General features: G+C 44.3%; 1 protein-coding gene across 1 annotated transcript in view; it reads left to right on the top strand.

The window, feature by feature from the left end:
- The window catches only part of LOC123992514 (1-phosphatidylinositol 4,5-bisphosphate phosphodiesterase eta-1-like), a 195,280-nt gene that overhangs the window by 16,191 nt on the left and 155,245 nt on the right, over positions 1–23,844 (top strand). The window contains exon 2 of the mRNA XM_046293711.1: positions 10,635–10,746. Coding sequence (XP_046149667.1) covers positions 10,668–10,746 — 79 coding nt within the window. The 5' untranslated portion in view covers positions 10,635–10,667. The remainder of the gene's footprint in view (positions 1–10,634; positions 10,747–23,844) is intronic.

The raw sequence follows: 23,844 nt of genomic DNA, 5'->3' as shown, positions 1-23,844 counted from the left end.
CAGAGAGGCAACAAAGAAACCAAAGATAACCCTGAAGGAGCTTCAAAGCTCCACAGCGGAGATTGGAGCATCTGTCCATAGGACCACTTTAAGCCGTACACTCCGCAGAGCTGGGCTTTATGGAAGAGTGGCCAGACAAAAGCCATTGCTTGAAGTAAAAAATAAGCAAACACGTTTGGTGTTTGCCAAAAGACACGTGGGAGACTCCCCAAACATATGGAAGGAGGTACTCTGGTCAGATAAGACGCTCACCTTCCAGCAGGACAATGACCCTAAGCATACTGCTAAAGCAACACTCGAGTGGTTAAAGGGAAAACATTTAAATGTCTTGAAATGGCCTAGTCAAAGCCCAGACCTCAATTCAATTGAGAATCTCTCTGTGTGTTTGCGTGTGTGTGTGTGTGTGTGTGTGTGTGTGTGTGTGTGTGTGTGTGTGTGTGTGTGTGTGTGTGTGTGTGTGTGTGTGTGTGTGTGTGTGCACATACTCAGGGGAGACAGATGCTCTCTTTGTGTGTAATTTTGATGTGATGGCCAATCTAATTTAGACACACAGACACTTTTAACGACGCTGGACTGAGCGCTGGCAAAGCCCATCGATCACCTTTTGATTTATTGAGTTATCTCAAAAACCACAGATGGCGTTTCAGTTTGGGATTTTGGCACTGTGTGTGTGTGTGTGTGTGTGTGTGTGTGTGTGTGTGTGTGTGTGTGTGTGTGTGTGTGTGTGTGTGTGTGTGTGTGTGTGTGTGTGTGTGTGTGTGTGTGTGTGTGTGTGTGTGTGTGTGTGTGTGTGTGTGTGTGTGAAAAAAGAAAGAAAGACAGGACTGAGGAGAGAGATGGAGAATGAAATGAGGTGAAAACAGAATAGAAAAACCCCTCTAGTTTAGAAAAACCCCTCTAGTATAGAAAAACCTCTCAAGTATATAAAACCCCCTCTAGTAAAGAAAAACCCCTCTAGTATAGAAAAACCCCTCTAGTATAGAAAAACCCCTGTAGTATAGAAAAACCCCTGTACTATAGAAAAACCCCTCTAGTTTAGAAAAACCCCTCTAGTATAGAAAAACCCCTCTAGTATAGAAAAACCCATGTAGTATAGAAAAACCAATGTAGTATAGAAAAACCCCTCTAGTTTAGAAAAACCTCTCTAGTATAGAAAAAAACCCTCTAGTATGGAAAACCCCCTCTAATATAGAAAAAAGCTATTGGTGAGCAAAGAGTAGCCTAAAAGAGAAACAGATTGTATAATACCCTGTCAATCGTTGACCAGTCTAACTCTGTGGATGCTCACTGATGGTTGTATCAAAGAGTTTATAGTGCCCATCACAGTCACTGATTAACAGTGAAGTTAATTAGGGAAGCACCACACTACCCCAGGCTATTCCTGCCACATCATATCATGCTAGTACTGTGGTGTGTACAGCTGATGGCCAGCCAGAGGAGGTTGACCATCCCCATCTCTTTTAACCTCTTAAAATTAATGGCAAACATGTAGATTTCTACCTCAGTAGACGTACCCAAAAGTAATAGCTTTTAATGAGCAGTTGTATGATTAAGGACATGCATAAACGTGGTATCATTAGAAAGAAAACATCTGGGACATTATAAGGAAATGGTCAGAATATAGATAGGAATGGCACAGTTCAGAAGACACAGGATCAAACACAAAGTAACCGTTTCGTCTTTCTTTTTCTGAATCCCACACAACAACAAGAACAGATGCTTTAGTCAGAGGTGTCAGGTGTGGTCCAGGGACATCTCCAAGTGTTCACTTAACCTCTCCAATGTGTCCTAAGTAGAGGTCGACCGATTATGATTTTTCAATGCCGATACCGATGATTGGAGGACCAAAAAAGCCGATACCGATTAATCGGCCGATTTTGTATTTTTTTAAAAATTCGTAATAATGACAATTATAACAATACTGAATGAACACTTATTTTAACTTAATATAAAACATCAATAAAATCAATTTAGCCTCAAATAAATAATGAAACATGTTCAATTTGGTTTAAATAATGCAAAAACAAAATGTTGGAGAAGAAAGTAATATGTGCCATGTAAGAAAGCTAACGTTTTGAGTTCCTTGCTCAGAACATGAGAACATATGAAAGTTGGTGATTCCTTTTAACATGAGACTTCAATATTCAAAGGTAAGAGGTTTTTAGGTTGTAGTTAATATAGTATTTATAGGACTATTTCTCTCTACCATTTGTATTCCATTAACCTTTGACTATTGGATATTCTTATAGGCACTTTAGTATTGCCAGTGTAACAGTATAGCTTCCGTGCCTCTCCTCGCCCCTACCTGGGCTCGAACCAGGAACACATCGACAACAGCCACACTCGAAGCATCGTTACCCATCGCTCCACAAAAGCCACGGCCCTCGTAGAGCATGTGGAATAACTACTCCAAATCTAAAAGCGAGTGATGTTTGAAACAGTATTAGCGCACACCCAGCTAACTAGCTAACCATTTCACATGGTTTACACCAGCCATTAGGCTGATAGGCTTGAAGTCATAAACAGCGCTGTGCTTCAGAAGAGCTGCTGGCAAAACGCACGAAAGTGCTGTTTGAATGAATGATTGCAGGCCTGCTGCTGCTCATTCAGACTGCTCTATCAAATCAGACTTAATTATAACATAATAACACACAGAAATACTAGCCTTTGGTCATTAATATGATCGAATTCGGAAACTATCATTTAGAAAACAAAACGTTTATTATTTCAGTGAAATACAGAAGCGTTCGGTATTTTATCTAACGGGTGGCATCCCTAAGTCTAAATATTTTTGTTACATTGCACAACCTTCAATGTATGTCATAATTACGTAAAATTCTGTCAAATTAGTTTGCAATGAGCCAGGCAGCCCAAACTGTTGCATATACCCTGACTCTGCGTGCAATGGACGGAAGAGAAATGACACAATTTCACAATTGCCTGCTTAACTGGATTAGTAGTTATAACTAGTGATTATGATTGATTGTTTTTTATAAGATAAGTTTAATGTTAGCTAGCAATTTACCTAGGCTTCTACTGCATTTGCGTAACATGCAGGCTACTCGTGGAGTGCAATGGTTAGAGCGTTGGACAAGTTAACTGTGCGGTTGCAAGATTGGAACCCCTGAGCTGACAAGGTGAAAATCTGTCGTTCTGCCCCTGAACAAGGCAGTTAACCCACAGTTCCTAGGCAGTCTTTGAAAATAAGAATGTGTTCTTAAATGCAGCAATTTGTAAGTCGCTCTGGATAAGAGCGTCTGCTAAATGACTTAAATGTAATGTAAATGTTAAATGACTTGCCTAAATGAAAGTAAGTCAACTAAGTTAAATAAAATGTATAAAACATTTATTTTTATTTTATTTAAATAATCGGAAATCGGAGCCCAAAAATACCAATTTCCGATCGTTATGAAAACTTGAAATCGGCCCGAATTAATTGGCCATTCCGATTAATCGGTCAACCTCTAGTCCTAAGTATGTCAATTAGGTCTTTCCATTGCTATTACACATTGAATATGCCTAAAAGTCACTATAAAAACACAATTTCTGCAATATAAACCTCTCTCAAACATTGTGGTGGTGTCAGGGGACATCCAGGGGACATTCAAGTGTCCTTTCAACCTCGCCAAAGTGTCCACATGGTGTAATACCACTGCTATTACACATTGAATAAGCCTAAAAGGTATTGGTCCCACATTAATAAGAACTATTAGCAAGAAAAATTATGAAGACACATATGCATTATAAGTGTAACCGGGCTTGAGTCTTGCGAAATGATCATATACTGGGGACTTGCTCCACTAGTCAACTTGTCTTGATACCTTCGCCAGTATTGATACCTTCGTCAGTCTTGATACCTTCGCCAGTCTTGATACCTTTGCCAGTATTGATACCTTCGCCAGTATTGATACCTTCGCCAGTCTTGATACCTTCGCCAGTCTTGATACCTTCGCCAGTCTTGATACCTTCGCCAGTCTTGATACCTTCGCCAGTCTTGATACCTTCGCCAGTATTGATACCTTCGCCAGTCTTGATACCTTCGCCAGTATTGATACCTTCGCCAGTCTTGATACCTTCTCCAGTCTTGATACCTTCGCCAGTCTTGATACCTTCGCCAGTCTTGATACCTTCGCCAGTTTTGATACCTTCGCCAGTCTTGATACCTTCGCCAGTCTTGATACCTTCGCCAGTATTGATACCTTCGCCAGTCTTGATACCTTCGCCAGTCTTGATACCTTCGCCAGTCTTGATACCTTCGCCAGTCTTGATACCTTCGCCAGTATTGATACCTTCGCCAGTATTGATACCTTCGCCAGTCTTGATACCTTCGCCAGTCTTGATACCTTCGCCAGTATTGATACCTTCGCCAGTATTGATACCTTCGCCAGTATTGATACCTTCGCCAGTTTTGATACCTTCGCCAGTTTTGATACCTTAGCCAGTCTTGATACCGTCGCCAGTTTTGATACCTTCGCCAGTCTTGATACCTTCGCCAGTCTTGATACCTTCGCCAGTATTGATACCTTCGCCAGTCTTGATACCTTCGCCAGTCTTGATACCTTCGCCAGTCTTGATACCTTCGCCAGTCTTGATACCTTCGCCAGTCTTGATACCTTCGCCAGTCTTGATACCATGGTGACATGCTTCCAGTGCATTGCTGTAAGATACACATCCCATTCTTCGCCCGAGTGTCCAGGTCGCTGGCAGCATCTGTGTTCGGCTCATGGAGGAAATTCTCAAAGGCCTCTTTCTCTGTGCCCCATCCATCTCTCCTTAACCCCGTATAATATTTTTTATTTTGTTTTACACATATTTAACCCCTACCTCCATACTCCCATTCATTTGTATGGGTTACCTTCAGATGAAGGTTTAATATCTATATATCTCCATACAGGTTTAATATCTATATATCTCCATACAGGTTTAATATCTATATATCTCCATACAGGTTTAATATCTGTATAAACTTTTCAGGGCCCTGTCTTTCAAAGATAATTTGTAAAAATACAAATAACTTCACAGATCTTCATTGTAAAGGGTTTAAACACTGTTTCCCATGCTTGTTCAATTTACCATAAACAATTAATGAACATGCACCTGTGGAACGGTCATTGAGACACTAACAGCTTACAGACAGTAGGCAATTAGGGTCACAGTTTTGAAAACTTTGGACACTAAAGAGGCTTTTCTACTGACTCTGAAAAACACTGAAAGAAAGATGCCCAGGTTCTCTGCTCATCTGTGTGAACGTGCCTTAGGCATGCTGCATGGAGGACTGCAGATGTGGCCAGGGCAATAAATTGCAACGTCTGTACTGTGAGACGCCTAAGACAGCGCTACAGGTGATCGTCCTCGCTGTGGCAGACCATGTGTAACAACACCTGCACAGGATTGGTACATTCGAACATCACACCTGCGGGACAGGTACAGGATGGCAACAACAACTGCCCAAGTTACACCAGGAACTCACAATCCCTCCATCCGTATGTAACAGTATAGCTTCCGTCCCTCTCCTCGCCCCAACCTGGGCTTGAACCAGGGACCCTCTTGCACACATCAGCAGCTGCCTCCCACGAAGCATCATTACCCATCGCTCCACAAAAGCCACGGCCCTTGCAGAGCAAGAGGAACAACCACTTTAAGGTCTCAGAGCGAGTGACGTCACCGATTGAAACGCTATTAGCGCGCACCCCGCTAACTAGCTAGCCATTTCACCTTGGTTAAACTCACCCCCCCTTTTCACCTCCTCCTTTTCCGCAGCAACCAGTGATCCGGGTCAACAGCATCAATGTAACAGTATAGCTTCTGTCCCTCTCCTCACCCCAACCTGGGCTTGAACCAGGGACCCTCTGCACACATCAGCAGCTGCTTCCCACGAAGCATCGTTACCCATCGCTCCACAGAAGCAGCAGCCCTTGTAGAGCAAGGGGAACTACTACTTCAAGGTCTCAGAGCAAGTGTTGTCATCGATTGAAACGCAATTAGCGCTCACCCCGCTATCTAGCTAGCCATTTCACATCGGTTACATGTACTCAAACTGTCCACAATAGGAGGGACTGAGGGCTTGTAGGCCTGTTGTAAGGCAGGTCCTCACCAGACATCACCGGCAACAACGTCACCTATGGGCACAAACCCACTGTCGCTGGACCAGACAGGACTGGCAAAAAGTGCTCTTCCCTGACGAGACACGGTTTTGTCTCACCTGGGGTGATGGTAGGATTCACGTTTATTGTCGAAGGAATGACCGTTATACCAAGGCCTGTACTCTGGAACGGGATTGATTTGGAGGTTGAGGGTCCGTCATGGTCTGGAGCGGTGTGTCACAGCATCATCGGACTGAGCTTGTTGTCATTGCAGGCAATCTCAACTCTATGCATTACAGGGAAGAAATCCTCCTCCCTCATGTGGTACCCTTCCTGCAGGCTCATTCAAACATGACCCTCCAGCATGACAATGCCACCAGCCATACTGCTCGTTCTGTGCATGATTTCCTCAAGACAGGAATGTCAGTGTTCTGCCATGGCCAGCGAAGAGCCTGGATCTCAATCCCATTGAGCACGACATGGGACCTGTTGGATCCGAGGGTGAGGGCTAGGGCCATTCCCCCCAGAAATGTCCGGGAACTATGCAGGTGCCATGGTGGAAGAGTGGGGTAACATCTCACAGCAAGAACTGGCAAATCTGGTGCAGTCCATGAGGAGGAGATGCATTGCAGTACTTAATGCAGTTGGTGGCCACACCAGATACTGACTGTTACTTTGATTTTGACCCCTCCTTTGTTCAGGGACACATTATTCCATTTCTGTTAGTCACATGTCTGTGGAACTTGTTCAGTTTATGTCTCAGTTGGTGAATCTTGTTGTGTTCATACAAATATTTACACATGTTAAGTTTGCTGAAAATAAACGCAGTTGACAGTGAGAGGACGTTTATTTTTATGCTGAGTTTATATCTCCATACTTCCATTAATTTGTATGCGTTACCTTCAGATTAAGGTTTAATATCTCTATATATATATCTCCATACTCCCATTCATTTGTATGGGTTACCTACAGACAGATAAGTCCTGTGACACTTGTGGGCCTTCAGAATGAGAGGATATCCACTCTTTATGACACAACCTTCAGAATGGGAGGACAACTGGTAGGACTGCATTTATTTACGAGGCAGGTTTTCACACTACCCCGTTGGACAGGAAGGAGAAGATTGTGTTCCCCTGGGCTAGGTGCCTTCCCATGTCTGAGTGGGTGGCTTGGGTTACGGAAGGAAGAGGAAATGAGGGGAGGAGAGGAGAGGCATGTTCACATTACCACAGCATGACTACACATTCATACCCATTAATACCCCCTGGGCCAAGCCACCGTGGATCTCAGCAACAGCCATTCTCTGTCTAGTTACAGATTCAGTACAGAGTATATGTGGCAGATTTATATTGGCTTCCTCTACGAGATCTGACAATGCTATTTGTCTTTATGGAAGAGAGGAGAGAGAGCCAGGCAACATTTCACTGTTTCATCTATGTGCTGGTATAAATGTAATTTATTTTTCACATTTAATCAGTGTTTGGATGTCACAGTTGTACAGTCTACAGGGATAGATATTATGATATTGTAGGGGCTATATTAGATACATCTTAATGAACCCTTGCAAACGAAGAACCATACAGTATCTGTGTTTTTATAAATTCTGATATTGGCCAAAAACGAGCCTAATTATAAATAAAATAAATAATATAAATAATTATAAAGCTATGATAAGTGGTGTGAATAACAAACAAGATGTCTTCTATCATAAAACTCAAATCAAATCAACCCCAGTCCAGTCCAGACCACCCCTAATCTCCTGCTACTTTAGACTGGCTCACCTATAAGAGGAACTCACCTAATAGAACAATAATAACACGTAATAATAAATAATAATAATAACGTAATAATAAATACACAATGAGTCATGATAACTTGACTACCAGTACTAGTCATCTTCACATGTTTACCATATCAGAATAAACACACAGAGGTCAAACTGGCTGGGCCTCATAGAACTGGCTCATCCCTGTCAACTGGCTCGGGCCTCTAGACTGGCTCCCCAGTCCAGTCCAGACCACCCCTAATCTCCTGCTACTTTAGACTGGCTCACCTATAAACTGGCTCACCTATAGACTGGCTCGCCTATAGACTGGCTCGCCTATAGACTGGCTCGCCTATTGACTGGCTCGCCTATAGACTGGCTCACCTATAAACTGGCTCGCCTATAGACTGGCTCGCCTATAGACTGGCTCGCCTATAGACTGGCTCGCCTATAGACTGGCTCGCCTATAGACTGGCTCGCCTATAGATTGGCTCGCCTATAGACTGGATCACCTATAGACTAGCTCGCCTATAGACTAGCTCACCTATAGACTGGCTCACCTATAGACGGGCTCACCTATAGACTGGCTCCCGCCTGACCCCTCCCTCCAACCCCAGTCCAGACCAGATTCTGTCAGTCCCCTCCCACTGGATCACCAGACCAGCTCCCCTGTCAGTCCCCTCCCAGCTCACCCCAGTCCAGACCAGGCTCACCTATAGACTGTCAGTCCCCTCCCATAGTGCTCAAGCTCCCGTTCTGTCAGTCCCCTCCCACCTCCAACCCCAGTCCAGACCAGCTCCCATTCTGTCAGTCCCCTCCCACCTCCAACCCCAGTCCAGACCAGCTCCCGTTCTGTCAGTCCCCTCCCACCTCCAACCCCAGTCCAGACCAGCTCCCGTTCTGTCAGTCCCTTCCCTCCTCCAACCCCAGTCCAGACCAGCTCCCGTTCTGTCAGTTCCCTCCCACCTCCAACCCCAGTCCAGACCATTTTTTAAATAATGTTGAATTCTGTTTTAATGCCTGGATTCCGTGAGGACTTCAATTATCATATTTGGACCAGAATGAGGTTCTCCACTACCTATTCTTCCTTCATCGGAAATTTTCAGAAATTAATCTGCAGATAATTGCCAGAAACATAGGTCTCAGCCAGTGCCCTAATTAAATTGGAGGGCCAAATGAACGGCTTTCTCACCAATACGATTTGGTAGGTTACACTGACTGACAAGACAAGAGTCACTCACTTTAGCGTCACTGTGTGGCAAGCCCCGACATCGTACAAAAGGGAATCTAGGAAATCTGTCACGCCCTGGTCTTAGTATTCTGTGTTTTCTTTATTATTTTGGTTAGGCCAGTGTGTGACTGGTTAGGCCAGTGTGTGTATTTTGTGGTGTGTTTTTGTATTGGGGTTTTAGTAGGTATTGGGATTGTGGCTTTAGTAGGGTTGTCTAGCATATTCTATGGTTGCCTGAGGCGGTTCTCAATCAGAGGCAGGTGATTATCGTTGTCTCTGATTGGGAACCATATTTAGGCAGCCATATTATTTGAGTGTTTGGTGGGTGATTGTTCCTGTCTCTGTGTTAGTTGTCACCAGATAGTCTGTATAGGTTTTCTCGTTACGTTTGTTGTTTTTGTATTGTTCGTTTTTCATCAGTATTAAACATGTATGAAAATTACCACGCTGCATTTTGGTCCGACTCTCCTTCGACGGAAGAAAACCCTAACAGAATCTTTTGGTTGACTTGTCCCGAAGCGATACCATGGACATATAAACCCGTTGCATGAATTATGAACCTTTTATAAACTAGTCAACACTTGCTGTTCAGTTGTCACTCTACACACAGTTAATAGCCTAGTTCTACTATGTGCCACAACTCTGTGTGGCTGGCTATGTGATGAATGTGTCAGAAAACAATGATTAGTTGTGGATTTTGACTCTTTGATACCACTTACATTCCATGCGACATGCAAACAATTAATAAATAGGAGAAGTGTGCAAAAACCCAACAGCGTTGCAATTCTTGACACATTGAAACCGGTGCCACTGGTACCTATCACCATACCCTGTTCGAAGGCACTTCAGTCTTCTGCCCACATATCTAACCTTAATTCTCTCCTCTATCTCCCCTCAGCTTTCATATCCCCTTCTCCCTATCATGTCTTCCCCCCCCCCACTCTAACACACTGTTTTTCCATTGCTCCCCTTAACCCCCAGTCCTTTCCCCTCTCTCTTCTCATCTTTCCTCTCCTCTCCTCTTCTTTGTTTTCCCATCTGTTCCTGGTCCGTCTCCCTGTGATTTACAGCCTCTGTCTACATAGTTCAGGAGAGGCTCCTGACAGGCTGGGGTGTCTGGTGTCAGCTGACCTGAGAGGAGGAGTCTGTCTAGACCAGAGTTCAGGGCTGGTAGTTCTTACTTTAGGCTCTTTGAGTTGAAAGCGGTATTTCATTCTAAATGCTGTTGTGCGTCATCACACCACACCTAGAGATGTCACGTCTGTGGTATCTGATTCCACACAAAGCAATATCAGTGACTCGAGCATGCTACACTAGTTGAATCAATCAGTCAGATTTTATAGAGCCCTTTTTACATGAGCAGTTGTCACAAAGTGCTTTACAGAGACCCAGGCTAAACCCCCCAAAGAGCATGCAATGCGGAGGCAGAAGCACAGTTGCTCGGAGAAACTCCCTAAAAGACAGGAACCAAGGAAGAAACCTAGATAGAAAACTTAGGCCTATGGTGATCTGTATTGTGTCCCACTGAGTCTCAGTCTTTTCTCCTCTTACACAGGCATCCCATTGCACCCTCCATTATCCATCCATCATGAGTTCCCGGGTTGTGAACAGGAAAGGAGGGCTGCGGTACTGCCACCACTTCCTCACAGACAACAGCATCTTTCATGGTGAGTGTCTCTCACACACACACACACACACACACACACACACACACACACACACACACACACACACACACACACACACACACACACACACACACACACACACACACACACACACACACACACACACACACACACACACACACACACACACACACACACACACCTGTGAATTATTACGTGCATAATGATTCATGGCTATGTTTGTAGGGGTTGATACATTTTTCATTAGGGCAAATCAAGTCATACATTTTTGTGGAAATTACAAACTTTAGAAGCCTTTTTAAACCTCGAAGACATTTCCTGCATTTCTCTGCGACAACAGAGTTATCATATTAAGAGAGATTACGTGGGTGATGGCAAAACATTTATTTATTAAATTGTATTTAACTTGATGGAACACAAGGGGGCGATATGCCTCAGCTGTTGCGGCTCTGCAGTTCATTCTGCAATACTATAACGCATTACACGGAGCCCAAGAGTCATCACCAACCATCATCACTAAGACAGGAAAACACTAAATGGGACAACATGACAATTCACCAACTAATGTAACAAATCCTGCAGCACCATTGGGAGCATCAAAATGACAACATGCAGGGGCGTCTGTTTATTAGAGGAGAGCGTTTGTGACACACTTTGGTTATTACAGAGAGCCACAGGTGGCCCTCACAGTGGAATAATTAGGTTATGATCTAGTTATGATCTAGTTTGCATAGGAAGACAGCTCACTGATGAGGGAGCGGGGTGTGTGTGTTTATATTGACAGGTTTAATGGTGGGGGTTTGACTTTGGTCGTTGAACTATTCGAGGGAAAAGCATTGTCTGCTGGTTGTCACGTCTCATGCCCATCAGTTGATTATCATGGATTAGCTGGACGTCCTTTAAGTTAGTCTGGTCTGAATAGATGTTGAAAGGTCTGATGAAGACTGGTACGGCTGAACATTTGCTGCTCAGAGAAACATCCCCACTGCATTTACTCCCACTTCAGGTAAGTGACTATGAAAAGAATACTGAAAGACATTCTGTCTTCAAGGCTTATAGACGGGGCACCAGGGAACGTTTTCAAACAGAAGAGACACATTGATCTGCAGAGACAGACAGACAGGCAGACGTAGTACCTAATACAGAGACGGACAGACAGGCAGACGTAGTACCTAATACAGAGACAGACAGACAGGCAGACATAGTACCTAATACAGAGACAGACAGACAGGCAGACGTAGTACCTAATACAGAGACAGACAGACAGGCAGACGTAGTACCTAATACAGAGACAGACAGACATACATAATACCTGCTGCAGAGACAGACAGACAGACAGTGTACTTGCTGCAGAGACAGACAGACAGACAGACAGACGTAGTACCTAATACAGAGACAGACAGACAGACAGGCAGACGTAGTACCTAACACAGAGACAGACAGACATACATAATACCTGCTGCAGAGACAGACAGACAGACTACTTGCTGCAGAGACAGACAGACAGACGTAGTACCGAATACAGAGACAGACAGACAGACAGACATACATAATACCTGCTGCAGAGACAGACAGACAGACAGACAGAGTACTTGCTGCAGAGACAGACAGACAGAGTACTTGCTGCAGAGACAGACAGACAGTGTACTTGCTGCAGAGACAGACAGACAGACAGACAGACAGACAGAGTACTTGCTGCAGAGACAGACAGACAGAGTACTTGCTGCAGAGACAGACAGACAGACAGACAGTGTACTTGCTGCAGAGACAGACAGACAGACAGTGTACTTGCTGCAGAGACAGACAGACAGTGTACTTGCTGCAGAGACAGACAGACAGACTACTTGCTGCAGAGACAGACAGACAGACAGTGTACTTGCTGCAGAGACAGACAGACAGAGTACTTGCTGCAGAGACAGACAGACAGACAGAGTACTTGCTGCAGAGACAGACAGACAGACAGAGTACTTGCTGCAGAGACAGACAGACAGACAGACAGACAGTGTACATGCTGCAGAGACAGACAGACAGACTACTTGCTGCAGAGACAGACAGACAGACAGACAGACAGACAGACAGACAGACAGACAGACAGACAGACAGACAGACAGACAGACAGACAGACAGAGTACTTGCTGCAGAGACAGACAGACAGACAGTGTACTTGCTGCAGAGACAGACAGACAGACAGTGTACTTGCTGCAGAGACAGACAGACATACAGAGTACTTGCTGCAGAGACAGACAGACAGACAGACAGTGTACTTGCTGCAGAGACAGACAGACAGAGTACTTGCTGCAGAGACAGACAGACAGACAGAGTACTTGCTGCAGAGACAGACAGACAGACAGTGTACTTGCTGCAGAGACAGACAGACAGACAGTGTACTTGTTGCAGAGACAGACAGACAGACGCTGATTACTCTTCAACATGGCGCCGACAGAGATGGCTGCCTCGCTTTGCGTTCTTAGGAAACTATGCAGTATTCTTTTCTTTAGGTATTATTACTTACACTGTTACCCCAATCTTAAGTCTTGTTACATACAGCCGGGAGGAACTATTGGATATAAGAGAAACATCAACTTACCAACAGGATTTTTTTATTTGACCTTTATTTAACTAGGCAAGTCGGTTAAGAACAAATTCTTATTTTCAATGATGGCCTAGGAACAGTTCAGGGGCAGAATAACAGATTTTTACCTTGTCAGGTAAAAACAACAGTGCAGAAGGAGCAGACCTGTCCAGGGACTGCGGTCCAGGGACTGCGGTAGAAAATTAGCCTGCAGGCTAAAACCATTACTTTTACTGAAATGTTGATTAATGTGCACTGTCCCTGTAAAAATAAAATAAACTCAAACTCAAGCGGAGGGGTCTTCTGGTCAGGCTCCGTAGACGGGCACATCGCTAACCGCTCCCGAGTATACTACTCACCAATGTCCAGTCTCTTGACAACAAGAGAGACATCAGAGATTGAACATTCTGTTTCACAGATTGTAACATTCTGTTTCACGGAAACATGGCTCACTTGGGATACGTTATCAGAGTCGGTTCAGCCACCTGGTTGCTTCACGCATCGCGCAGACAGAAACAAACATCTCTCTGGTAAGAAGAAGGGTGATGGTGTATGCCTTATGATCAACGAGTCGTGGTGTGATCATAACAACATACAGGAACTTAAATCCTTTTGTTCACCTGACCTAGAATTTCTTACAATCAAATGCCGACCGCATTATCTATGAAGATAATTCTCTTTGATTATAATCACAGCCGTGTATATCCTCCCCAAGCAGACACCTCGACAGTCCTGAAAGAACTTCATTGGACTCGTTGTAAACTGGAAACCACATATCCTGAAGCTGCATTTATTGTATCTGGGGATTTTAACAAAGCTAATCTGAAAACAAGGCTCCCTAAATTTTATCAGCGTATCAAATGCGCAACTCGGGCTGGCAGCATTCTGGATCATTAATGCTCTAACTTCTGCGACGCATACAAAGCCCTCCTTCGCCCTCTTTCGGCAAATCTGACCACGACTCCATTTTGTTGCTCCCAGCTTATAGACAGAAATTTAAACAGGAAACGCCTGTGCTCAGGTCTGTTCAACGCTGGTTCGACCAATCTGATTCCACGCTTCAAGGTGCTTTGATCACGTGGACTGGGATATGTTTCCGGATAGCCTCAGACAACAATATTGATGTATACGCTGATTCAGTGAGCGAGTTTATTAGCAAGTGCATCGGTGATGTTGTACCCACGGTGACTATTAAAACCTTCCCCAACCAGAAACCGTGGATTGATGGCAGCAAAACCAGCCCGTCGCGGACACCGACATCTTGCTCCCAGACAAACTAAACAACTTCTTTGCTCGCTTTGAGGATAATACAGTGCCACTGACATGGCCTGCTACCAAAACCTGTGGGCTCTCCTTCACCGCAGCCAACGTGAGTAAAACTTTTAAACGTGTTAACCATTGCAAGGCTGCCGGCCCAGACGGCATCCCTAGCCATGTCCTCAGAGCATGTGCAGACCAGCTGGCTGGTGTGAAGTGCTTTGAGAGACTAGTCAAGGATCATATGACCTCCACAATACCTGACACCCTAGACCAACTCCAATTTGCTTACCGCCCCAATAGGTCCAAAGTCGACGCAATCACAATCACACTGCACACTGCCCTAAGCCATCTGTACAAGAGGAACACCTATGTAAGAATGCTGTTCATAGATTACAGCTCAGCATTTAACACCATATACACTCCAAACTCATCATTAAGCTGGACTTTCTGATGGGTTGCCCCCAGGTGGTGAGGGTAGGAAACAACATCTTCACCCCGCTGATTATCAACACGGAGTGTGTTCTCAGCCCTCTTCTGTACTCTCTGTTCACCCATGACTGCGTGGCCATGCACGCCTCCAACTCAATCATCAAGTTTGCAGACGACACTACAGTGGTAGGCTTGATTACCAACAATGACGAGACGGCCTACTGCGAGGACGTGAGGGCCCTCAGAGTGTGGTGTCAGGGAAATAACCTCACATTCAACGTCAACAAAACAAAGGAGATGATCATGGACTTCAGGAAACAGCAGAGGGAGCACCCCCCTATCCACATCGACAGGACAGTAGTGGAGACGGTGGAAAGTTTTAAATTCCTCGGCGTACACATCACCGACAAACTGAAATGGTCCACCCACACAGACAGCATAGTGAAGAAGGCGCAACAGTGCCTCTTCAAACTCAGGAGGCTGAAGAAATTTGGCTTGTCACCGAAAACGCTCAAACTTTTACACATGCACAATTGAGAGAACCCTGTCAGGCTGTATCACTGCCTGGTACGGCAACTGCTCCGCCCACAACAGTAAGGCTCTCCAGAGGATGGTTTGGTCTGCACTACGCATCACTGGGGGCAAACTACCTGCCCTCCAGGACACCTACAGCACCCTATGTTACAGGAAGGCCAAAAAGATCATCAAGGACAACAACCACCCGAGCCACTGCCTGTTCACCCCACTATCAAATCAAATCAAATGTATTTATATAGCCCTTCGTACATCAGCTGATATCTCAAAGTGCTGTACAGAAACCCAGCCTAAAACCCCAAACAGCAAGCAATGCAGGTGTAGAAGCACGGTGGCTAGGAAAAACTCCCTAGAAAGGCCAAAACCTAGGAAGAAACCTAGAGAGGAACCAGGCTATGTGCGGTGGCCAGTCCTCTTCTGGCTGTGCCGGGTGGAGATTATAACAGAACATGGCCAAGATGTTCAAATGTTCATAAATGACCAGCATGGTCGAATAATAATAAGGCAGAACAGTTGAAACTGGAGCAGCAGCACGGTCAGGTGGACAGGGGACAGCAAGGAGTCATCATGTCAGGTAGTCCTGGGGCACGGTCCTAGGGCTCAGGTCCTCCGAGAGAGAGAAAGAAAGAGAGAATTAGAGAGAGCATATGTGGGGTGGCCAGTCCTCTTCTGGCTGTGCCGGGTGGAGATTATATCAGAACATGGCCAAGATGTTCAAATGTTCATAAATGACCAGCATGGTCGAATAATAATAAGGCAGAACAGTTGAAACTGGAGCTATCATCCCGAAGGCGAGGTCAGTACAGGTGTATCAAAGCTGGGACTACAAAATGGGATGTAATAAATGTATCACTAGTCACTTTAAACAATGCAACATTATATAATGTTTGCATACTCTACATGACTCATCTCATATGTATATACTGTACTGTATACCATCTACTGCACCTTGCCTATGCCGCACGGCCATCGCTCATCCATATTCTTAATCATTCCTTTACACTTGTGTGTATAAGGTAGTTGTTGTGAAATGGTTAGATTACTTGTTAGATATTACTGCACGTCAGAACTGGAAGCACAAGCATTTCACTACACTCACATTAACATCTGCTATAACCATGTGTTTGGGACCAATCCAATTTGATGCAGAGACAGACGCCTGTCCTCTGGGCTGTAACACACCACTTCCACTGAGATACAGCTGGTCTATTACTATGGGCGACTGTCTGTCTGTCTGTCTGTTTGTGTGTGTGTTTTATTCATTTCATTTTTTTTGAACATCAGGCTTGGCAGAGCATCAGTGTAATTTGGCCCTGAGACTTAGTCTTTATGGCCCTCATGCCGGAGATGTATGGACCTGCCGCAGAATGAGAGGAGAGAGGAGAACATACACACACACAGTGAATGGAGAACAAGAAGGGGGCCGATAGACATGGCAGCTCTGCTCCTAACTCCTAAGCAACTTTGCAGTATTTTTTTTGTTGTAATGTTATTTCTTACATTATTAGCCCAGAATGTTGTCGTGTTATTACATACAGCCGGGAATAACTTTTGGATATCAGAGCGGCTGTAACCAGCATCACGACCAGGAATACAACTTTCTCCAATTGGATCCTTTGTTCGTATCCCCAGGCAATTTAATTTATCCCAGAGGCTGCTTCAAAATGTCGCCTGTGGGGAAGAGGTTTTCTGAGTGGAATTTTAGTCAGGCTCAGGAGGCGTGCACACCGTCCACCGCCTCCGAGTATATTACTCACTAAAGTTCAGTACCTGGACAATAAAGTAGACAAGCTCAGGGTGAGGATCTACTTCCAGAAAGACATCAGGGATTGTAACATACTCTGTTTCATGGAATCATGGCTCTCTGGGATATACTGTCCCCGTCCATACAGACAGCTGGGTTCTCAGTACATCACGCAGACAGGACTTAAAAAACTCTCAGAGAAGAAGAAAGGTGGTGGTGTATGTTTCATGATTAACTACTTATAGTGTGATTGTGATAAAATACAACAACTCAAGTCCTTTTTTTCACCCAACCTAGAATACCTCACAATCAAATGCCGACCGTATTACCTCCCAAGAGAATTATCTTTGGTTATAGTCACAGCCGTTTATATTCCCCCTGAATCCGATACCACAATAGCCCTCAAAGAACTACACTAAACTTTGTGCAAACTGGAAACCACATATCCTGAGGCCGCCTTTATTGTAGCTGGGGAATTTAACGAAGCAAATTCGAGGAAAATTTTACCGAAGTTCTATCAACACATTGACTGTAGTACTCGCGCAGCAAAAACACTCGACCACTGCTACTCCAACTTCCGGGATGCCTACAAGACCCTCCCCTGCCCTCCCTTCGGAAAATCAGATCCCGACTCCATCCTTCACCTCCCTTCCTATAGGCAGAAACTCAAACAGGAAATACCCATGCTAAGGTCTATTCAATGCTGGTCTGACCAATCGGAATGCATTCTTCAAGATTGTTTTGATAACGCAGACTGGGATATGTTCTGGACAGCCTCTGAGAATAACATTGACGTAAACACGGACACGGTGACTGAGTTCATCAGGAAGTGTAAAGGCCTTGTTATTCCCATTATGACTATTAAAACCTACTCAAACCAAAAACCATGGATAGATGGCAGCATTTGTGCAAAACTGAAAGTGCATTTAACCTCGGCAAGGTGACTGGGAATATGCTCTAATACAAACAGTGTAGTTATTCCCTCCGTAAGGCAATCAAACAGGCAAAACATCAGTACAGAGACAAAGTGGAGTCGCAATTTAATGGCTCAGACGAGACGTATGTGGCAGGGTCTACAGACAATCACGGATTGGGAAAAGCAGCCACGTTAAGGACACCGATATCTTGCTCCCGGACAAGCTAAACACCTGTTTCTGCCACTTTGAGGATAACACAATGCCACCGACGCGGCCCGCTCCCAAGGACTGTGGGCCCTTGTTCTCCGTGGCCGACGTGAGTACCATTTAAGCATGTTAACCCTCGCAGGGCTGCAAGCCCAGACACCTAGCCGTGTCCTCAAAGCATTCGCAGACCAGCTGGCTGGTGTGTTTATGGACATCTTTCCCTCCCTATCCCAGTCTGCTGTCCCCACTTCCTTCATGATGTCCACCATTGAAAGCAAAGGTAACTGAACTAAATTACTATCACCCCATAGCACTCACTTCTGTTATCGTGAAGTGCTTTGAGAGGCTAGTTAAGGATCATATCACCTCCAACTTATTTGGCACCCTAGACCCACTTCAATTTGCATACCTCCCCAATAGATCTACAGACAATGCAATCTCCATCGCAATGCACACTGCCCTATCCCATCTGGACAAGTGGAATACCTATGTAAGAATGCTGTTCATTGACTGCAGTTCATCCTTCAACACCATATTACCCTCCAAGCTCATCATTAAGCTTGTGGCCCTGGGTCTGATCCCGCCCTGTGCAACTGGGTCCTGGACTTCCTGATGGGTCACCCCCAGGTGGTAAAGGTAGGAAACAACACCTTCACTTCGCTGATCCTCAACACAGGGAAACCACAAGGGTGCGTGCTCAGCCCCCTCCTGTACTCCCTGTTTATTTTCTACGTGGCCACACACGCCACCAACTCTATCATCAAATTTGCAGACAACACAACAGTAGTAGGCCTGATTGTCAACAATTGTTTTTGAAACCAGTGGACAGCTAGTGAAATATGCTCTCTTACAGCAGCTGCATTGTGTGAATCCAAGCCTATGGGAATAAAAGTGTGGCTTTTATTGCTCAGTCTAATTCATGTTGATAAAAAAAATACATCCATAGGCCTAATGGACACATGCTCAAACTCGCACACTTTTGATAGACTTAAAGGGGAACTCTGTAGTTGCTGCATCCATTATATATATTAACGTAAATATATAATTGAATCGTATTATTATATGTAGTAGAAAGCAACAGGTTAGAAGAAGCCTACATAACCAATCCATAAAGTAAAATATAACATCCATATATGGCCAGCTATGTAAACTTTAACAGTGATTTATCCTGCAATAGATGTCGTTCAATTGGTAACATAAATTTTTGTCTTCTTCTAATGCCTCTTAAGGGGAAAGTAATCTAAAAGTAACTGAATGTAATCAGATTACATTGAGTTTGGGTATCCAAAAGTTACATAACTGATTACAATTTTGGACAGGTAACTAGTAACTGTAACAGATTACCTTTAGAAAGTAACCTACCCAACCCTGGTGACCAATAGAATTTGATTTGATTTGACCTGCCGCAGGCTGAGTGGAAAGAGGAGAACATACACACACAGACCTGACTCTTCTCCTCTATATTACCTCTGCCATCTACCCATCTATCCTCTCAACTCTCAGTCCAGAGTGTGAATTATACTGTGACATTCAGGGGTTCTCTATTTTTTTTCCACAGGACCTTCTACGGGAAGAAAAAACATCCTAATAGTGAAGACATGTAATTTAACGTTGGTGTTTTCATCTTATTGTCAACAAATGAAGAGTAGGCTACATGAGCATGTTTGTCCACATAAATCCAGCATCATAACAGTGCGCTGTGCACTCGTGCCATTTGAGCATGTTTGTCCACATAAATCCAGCATCATAACAGTGCGCTGTGCACTCGTGCCATTTGAGCATGTTTGTCCACATAAATCCAGCATCATAACAGTGCGCTGTGCACTCGTGCCATTTGAGCATGTTTGTCCACATAAATCCAGCATCATAACAGTGCGCTGTGCACTCGTGCCATTTGAGCATGTTTGTCCACATAAATCCAGCATCATAACAGTGCGCTGTGCACTCGTGCCATTTGAGACACACACAGTTTAAGTAGACCGAAAGTGACACATCTTTTTTAAAAGGTCAAGGCCTGAGTTAACTGTACTGAACAAAAATATAAATGCAACATGTAAAGTTTTGGTCCCTTGTTTCATGAGCTGAAATAAAAGATTCCAGAAATGTTCCACATACGCAAAAAGTTTATTTCTCTCAAATGTTGTGCACAAATGTGTTTACATCCCTGTTAGTGAGTATTTCTCCTTTGCCAAGATAATACGTACATGTGACATGTGTGGCATATAAAGAAGCTGATTAAACAGCATGATCATTACACAGGTGCACCTTGTGCTGGGGACAATAAAAGAGCACTCTAAAATGTGCAGTTTTGTCACATAACACAATGCCACAGATGTCTCAAGTTTTGATGGAGCGTGCAATTGGCATGCTGAGTAATGTCCACCCGAGCTGTTGCCAGAGAATTTAATGTTCACGTCTCTACCATAAATGTTGTTTTAGAGAATATGGCATTACGTCCGACCGGCCTCACAACCGCAGACCACGTGGAAACACGCCAGCCCAGCCCCTCCACATGCAGAAACACGCCAGCCCAGGACCTCCACATCCAGAAACACGGCAGCCCAAGACCTCCACATCCAGAAACACGCCAGCCCGGAACCTCCACATCCAGAAACACGCCAGCCCAAGACCTCCACATCCGGCTTCTTCACCTTCAAGATTGTCTGAGACCAGCCACTCTGTTGAAGCTGTGGGTTTACATAACCAAAGATTTTCTGCACAAACGATCAGAAACGGTGCTTTTCACAGATAAGTCCCGGGTTTCAACTTTACCGGGCAGATGGCAGACAGTGTGTATGGCGTCGTGTGGGCGAGCGGTTTGCTGATGTCAACGTTATGAACCCAATGGTGGTGGTGGGATTATGGTATGGGCAGGCAAGCTAAGGACAACGAACACAATTGCATTTCATCGATGGCAATTTGAATGCAGAGATACCGTGATGAGATCCTGAGGCCCATTGTCGTGTCACTCATCTGCCGCCATCACCTCATCTCATCTGCGTGCTTGTCGTCTTCACCAGGGTCTTGACCTGACTGCAGTTAGGTGTCGTAACCGACTTCAGTGGGTAAATGCTCACCTTTGACGGCCACTGGCACACTGGAGAAGTGTGCTCTTTATGGATGAATCCTGGTTTCAACTGTACCGGACAGATGACAGACACCGTGTATGGCGTTGTGTGGGTTAGCGGTTTCCTAATATCAATGTTGTGAACAGAGTGCCCCATGGTGGCGGCGATGTTATGCTATAAGCATAAGCATAAGCTAAGCTACGGACAACAAAACACAATTGCATTTCATCGATGGCAATTTGAATGCCAAAAGATACTGTAACCCATTGAGTATGTTTGGGATACTCTGGATCTTTGTGTACGACAGCGTGTTCCAGTTCCCACCAATATCCAGCTACTTCACACATCGATTGAAGAGGAGTGGGACAACATTCCACAGGATACAATCAACAGCCTGATCAACTCTATGTGAAGGAGATGTGTTGCGCTGCATGAGGAAAATGATCGTCACACCAGAAACTGACAGGTTTTCGGATCGGATTTCGGATCGGATTTATTTTCAATTGAGTGATTTCCTTTTATGAACTATAACTCAGTAAAATCTTTTAAATTGTTGCATTTATTTTCATTTTTATACCATCTTTGATGGGATTGTCTCAGGAATTGGATGAAAAGTGCAGCCACATGGAAAAATTGTAAATGTTTAAACCATGACACAGAGGTGGGGGAGTTTGTTTAATTTGGAATCATCTCTTATTAAAATATTGACTACTGTAGCAGTACAAATTGTATTTGAAACAAATAGCAGCAGAATTATTAAACTAGCATTATTTATTTGTTGCATTTAGGTAGACTCATGTCTCGTTTAGGTAGACTCATGTCTCATTTAGGTAGACTCATGTCTCATTTAGGTAGACTCATGTCTCATTTAAGTAGACTCATGTCTCATTTAGGTAGACTCATGTCTCATTTAAGTAGACTCATGTCTCATTTAAGTAGACTCATGTCTCGTTCAGGGGTTCTGAGACCCCCCTGGGTCCCCTGTCGTTCACACTGTCTGTCCCTCCCTCCAATTTTATCTCCTTTTCTCCTGTCCTCTCCTGTCCTGTCCTCTCCTGTCCTGTCCTCTCCTCTCCTCTCCTCTCCTCTCCTCTCCTCTCCTCTCCTCTCCTCTCCTCTCCTCTCCTCTCCTCTCCTCTCCTCTCCTGTCCTGTCCTGTCCTGTCCTCTCCTCTCCTGTCCTGTCCTCTCCTGTCTTCTCCTCTCCCCCTCATCCCTTCTTTCTGTGGATGAAAGAGTGGCTGATGGTTTGTATCCAGCAGTTGTGTGTTAATCAGAGGGTTAGTGGAATGGAGGAAAGAATAGAAGGGAGAAAGCTCCTGTGATCAGGCTTGGGGGAGACACGGAGCATTTGACATCTAAATCAACGTAGGCAACAAGCGTAAAGTCCCCCCCACCCCCACACACACACACTCTGCAGGAGGGTGATGACTACTACATGTGGGTGGGCTGTGAAGAGATGGGCCTCTTTGTACTTCCAGACGGCTATTGACCTTTGAAGACATCTACTGGGAAGTCCATCAATACAGGCACATCTGTGTGTGTTTTGTCTGTGTATCTGTGCTGGGATGCCCATCAATACAGGCCTGTGTGTGTGTGGGTGTGTGGGTGTGTGTATGGGTGTGTGGGTGTGTGTGTGTGTGTGTGTGCGTGCGCGTGCGCACATACATTCGTATGTACATACTTATGCATGTATGTATCGCAGACCAATATTTCATTAGGGACACGACTGAGAGTGGAAAACATCATCCAATGGGCCTAACATGAGAACATCTGTGAGGGAGGAAGAACATCCCTTCCCTTCCTTATATATAGTGGTAGGAAAAGTACACAATTGTCATACTTGAGTAAAAGTAAAGATAACTTAATAGAAAATGACTCAAGTAAAAGTGAAAGTCTCCCGGTGAAATACTACTTGAGTAAAAAGTCTAATAGTATTTGGTTTTAAATATACTTAAGTATCAGAAGTATTTTATTTTATTTAAGGATAGCTAGGGACACACTACAACACGCAGATATCATTTTCAAACGAACCATGCGTGTTAGTGATTCCGCCAGATCAGAGGTAGTTGGGATGGCCGGGGATGTTCTCTTGATAAATGCGTGAATTTAACAATTGTCCTGTCCTGCTAAGAATTCAAAATGTAATGAGCACTTTTGGGTGCCAGGGAAAATGATTGGAGTAAAAAGTACATTATTTTCTTTAGTAGTGAAGGAAAAGTAGTCAAAAATAAGAATAGTAAAGTACAGACACCTAAAAAAACGACTTAAGTAGTACTTTAAAGCATTTTGACTTGAGTACTTTACACCACTGCCTATGCGGTACAGTATGTAACAATACTTGTATTGGTTTTATAAGTATTTGTTATGCATTTTGGCAGTATTT

The sequence above is a fragment of the Oncorhynchus gorbuscha genome, linkage group LG13 (genome assembly GCF_021184085.1).
Source record: "Oncorhynchus gorbuscha isolate QuinsamMale2020 ecotype Even-year linkage group LG13, OgorEven_v1.0, whole genome shotgun sequence".
NCBI lineage: Eukaryota > Metazoa > Chordata > Actinopteri > Salmoniformes > Salmonidae > Oncorhynchus > Oncorhynchus gorbuscha.
This window is presented reverse-complemented; position numbering and strand designations above follow the sequence as displayed.